Source organism: Punica granatum, chromosome 7 (genome assembly GCF_007655135.1).
Source record: "Punica granatum isolate Tunisia-2019 chromosome 7, ASM765513v2, whole genome shotgun sequence".
Lineage (NCBI taxonomy): Eukaryota > Viridiplantae > Streptophyta > Magnoliopsida > Myrtales > Lythraceae > Punica > Punica granatum.
In genome coordinates this window covers 25570047-25574485 of record NC_045133.1, presented here as the reverse complement: position 1 = coordinate 25574485, position 4439 = coordinate 25570047, and the positions used below count along the sequence as shown (strand labels likewise).

General features: G+C 41.3%; 1 protein-coding gene across 1 annotated transcript; it reads right to left on the bottom strand.

Annotated features, from left to right (window-relative positions):
- Window positions 1-3435: 3435 nt before the first annotated feature.
- LOC116212900 (protein MIZU-KUSSEI 1-like) lies at window positions 3436-4439 on the bottom strand. Its single transcript, XM_031547639.1, has one exon. It carries the CDS (start codon window positions 4324-4326, stop codon window positions 3604-3606), a length of 723 nt encoding a protein of 240 aa, XP_031403499.1. The 5' UTR covers window positions 4327-4439; the 3' UTR covers window positions 3436-3603.

Here is a 4439-nt window from a genome sequence, read left to right as displayed (position 1 = left end):
TTAACTGAAACGAATTGAATAATCTCACTTGGAAAGCAGTTTTAAATAAAGTAATATTTAAAATTAAGTTTGGTGATTACAAATGAATTGAATTCTAGTTGAATCTTATTTATTTTGGCCCGATTTGAAATCCAACTTAAATCTTATATTTTTTAAAGAAATCATGTGAAATTTGCATTTCAAACAACAGAATTCAATTCAATTCTTGTGAAATGAATTAGATTCTCGCATTCTAGAGGATTCCAAGCAGAATGTACACCAATCCTTGAGAAGGGGAAGGATTTGCATTTTTTCTCGAAGTGCCCGAGTGTACTAAAGGATTCGGCTCTCGAGGAATTCAAGAAAAGGAGACAATTGCCGAGGAAGTGTGTATGGTGGTCGTTTTAGTTTACGAAGGGATGGACTATATTCTTTAGAGAATTGCGAATAGGTAATCGTTCATATGAATGAATATCGTGGTATCGATACTTTGGAAACTTTTCATTTAGAACGAATGAATATCGTGATATCAATACGACTAAGACTCTGATCAAATATCACTGTGGCACGAAAAATAGAAAAGCGGTTAGGTACACAAATTATGCTATATATATATATATTTGTGTCATTATATTGACGTTTATGTATGGAGCATGATCCTTAAAAGGGGAAAACTATTGCAAAAGAGAGCTTGATGGGAATGTCCTCGACTCAAAATCAAGTGATCTCATCTTATGTTCATTGTTTTCTCTCTTCCTCTACTATATAGGTACTTCCATTGTAATTGAAACACTTCTCCTTTTCCATTTTTTCTTTTTTATTTTATTTTATTTTACCTTTTCTTTTTGGGTTCTTTAATCTTCTCAATTTTTTGGTAAGACCCTAGCCCAAAATTGGAAGCCCTTCCGACCACTATGCGAATATCTTTTACTCCATCCTCAGTATTAGTAAATGGGCTTCAAGAGACTGCCTCATGGGCCGGTATGCCCATCTCGCCAAAAATAATATTAGCCAGCAAAATATTTGCTTTTAGTTGTGTTAATAAAAATAAAATAGAAAGAAAAAATGGAGATGGCGGAATCTAATTATATGTATGAGTTTGTGACTCTCGGAAGGAAGAGGCGGGTCCGGTTATTTGTATAATATCTACTGTTATCTCTCATGAACAATGGAAGCCGAGTTCGGACCTTAAACAGATACCGTCGACAGCAACGGCTATACAGATACAATATGTATGTATGATGTGAAATGGGAATGTTTTGCCTATCCATTGAGATCATTTCAGTTAGTGTTGGTCCATATTGAACATACATGCATTGTGATCTTGACTTGATTTGATCAAGGGCGGTATGTGTATATAATTGAAATCCGACAAGGCCGGGAGTGGCCCACAGAGCCTCCGATCAAAGGGGACGGACACATGCGTGTTATTGTCCTCTTTCGGGTGGCAGTATTGCATGCATGAGCATATAAGATACGATCTTAATGCGACTCATCGGGCACGGGATATGCGATGGGTGGACCCCACGACGAGACCTGCGATGCTTTGGCAACGGCTGTTTGGGGGGACGACTCGATGAGATGAGACCCCTCGTGTGCATGTCCGTTTTCTTGAGATTTTATCCACCTTTCTCGTGGATAACCAAACGCATATATAAGATGCGATTCTCATTCTTTTTCATCATTCTCACAGACGGTTTTCGATGATTTCTTCCCTCGAAAATTGGCTCACTTCTTGTAGTGTACATGCATCAAGTAGTTGTATATATGGTATGAAGAACTAGATCGACTACACTCGCATATAATTGCTATACGAAGGGATAAATTTTTCAATAATCCTGCCTCATCACATAACATGATAAAATATCAATTGCATTAGAATAATGAGTGGAAAAAATGAATAGCACTAATTAGTAAAATAATTGTGAAATCATTATTAATTTGAATAGATTGATTGACTCTTTATTTACGCCACTATACTGCGTGAGAGAATCATCTAAAATTTTCTCATACGAAAGAGTCGTGTTCCGTATATATGGTGAGCGCGTTACGTCTCGTTTCCAGTTTCACGTAGAAGACATGCACTAAGCGACTAACAAAGGTTGGTTGGTCATAAAGATCATGAGCTATTAATAACATCATTAATTATTTGATCAGGAGCCGTTTAAGTGTTAACATCATAAAGTAATACACTCAGAAAAAAAATCATAAAGTATTGATTGGTCGGATTTATTAAAAGCAAAAAAAAAAAAAAAAAGCACGCGTGCGTGCGGTGGGAGAGGGCCCAGCCAAAAAACATAACAGCTGAGTTGATGCGAGACAAGACCTATTGGTTCGCTTTTGTTATTTTTCATGTTGGCGTTTTTCCCTTTTTCATGAAGCCTCTGAGAGGCAAAATAATTTGGTCGGTATAAAAATTGGAACGAACACATATGACTTATCATTCGGTTCAATAATAAGTGTACATCGCGCCATACCGATCGCGGGCAAAATAGGGGTCAAACCCGATGACCCTCGATCCATAGTTGTCCATCGAGGTGGCGAGGGCCATGTTTTTCAGTGGCAGAGAGAGGGCCATGCATATTAAATTCCGTAAACTAGTTACGAACAATAACCAATCTATTTAACGATTGATACTTGGACCGGTCCAAGGAATCGAGTTTCGCTAAGACCAAAAGATCTTGCTTTTTTGTAAAAAGAAAATAATGATCCCTTGTAGGGAGAAAAAAATAAAGTTTGTTGTAGACTTTTTTTTTTAGTGTGCACTTTATAATTTGAAAGTTCAATGTGTCTCATGAATCGAATTGATTAATTAAAGAATAAAACCTTCCAAAATAAAATTTTTATATTCATAAAAACTCGAATCCCATGGCATGTAATTTGTGTGGTTAAACGTCAAAGATGGCTAGCTGGCCGATCATTCTATATAGCTGGCTTAATACAGCTTGGAGCTACCAATAATTTACAAATATCAAAGAAAAAAGTACATGAAAACTCGCAATCGTAGCAACGGTTTAGCTTCACATGTCACGAATTTCGTGCTGAATTGCGAATAACATATCGAATTATACGCTTTATTTGGTCTATGGCCACGATAAGTCCGTGCATGAGAAACATCCAATAAAATTGAGCGTTCATATATCAAAGAATCTACCGTAAAGAGCGATGGGATTGATTATGGATTTATCTTACAAGAGGTAAATGAGACTATTAAAGAGCAATTGGCGAACTTTTGGGGGGACGGGGCAGTGTTCCCCTTAACCGTCCCTCGGTCCATTCCTAATTTTGTAGTTAAACTGAAGTCTGAATGAAAGTAAAGTGTCTGTCAATAAATTGAGTTCACTTAATTAAGTTTATGGTTTCATCGAGAAAAAAAGGGTAAAAATATTTCTCAACCAAAATTAGAATTAACCATATACTAAGTGAAGATTCTATATATATATATATATATATATATTGGCAAATAGTGAAGATTCTATTTAAATATTGATCAATACATAATAAAATCTTTTTTCTTGATCAAAATCAGAGACATTATATATTACAACATGGCGGGGCTATATCAATATGCTTTTCATTTCATGCTAAATAAAATAAAAAACATCTGTGGGCCCACCCTCCACGTCATGACCGCAAGAGAAAGATGCTCAGCTCTTGACCCGAACTCCCGACTGGGTTTATCATGTGGAACGACTCCAAATCAGCCGACCCGACAACCCGCTCGAACCCGGCCCGCAGGTAGAGCAGGTCCCCGTCCTCGCCGCTCTTCGGCCCCACCGGGAGCACCCCGGCCCCAGCGGACACGGAACGCATCAGTCTCAGCACCGCCGCGTCACCACCGCCCACCTGACGCCTCACCGCGAACCCCACCTTCCTCCCGTTGCAGTACATGGTCCAGACGGGGACCTCGAACAGCGGCCCAGCGCCGCCACCGACAGCCCCGGCCCGGCGGTTGCACTCGAGGGTTATACGGAGGAAGCCGTACTGCATCTCCCTGGCGAGGTACGAGGTGGGGACGGCGAACTCAAGGAGGAGGAGTGGGGAGGAGTTGCGGGTGTCGTCCTGGAGGCAGAAGCTGACCCTTCCCCTCCGGTAACCGAAGAAGGTGCCGGTGACGGTGGCGGTGGCGGTGGTCGGGGAGCAGTGAGTCGTCGTGGACTCGGCAATGGAGGCGGTGGAGAGCGAGTCGGAGTCGTCGGAGGTCTGAAGACCGCAGCAGGGGACAACGCACTCCACGAGGGAGCGGAAAGAGCGACGGTAGCGAACCTCGCGGCCGCATTCGACGGCAGTAGCGGTGTCGATGACGCCCAATGGGCCTCTTTGGTTGGCCAAGTCTATCATCCTCATGGTGGCACCGCGGCAGAGGATAGTTATATGGTTAGGACAACTCTGCTTGGAGAGTGGAGTGGGAACGAGGAAGTGAATGAAGGTGGCCGTCGAGTACAAGTAGGGAGGGAGGG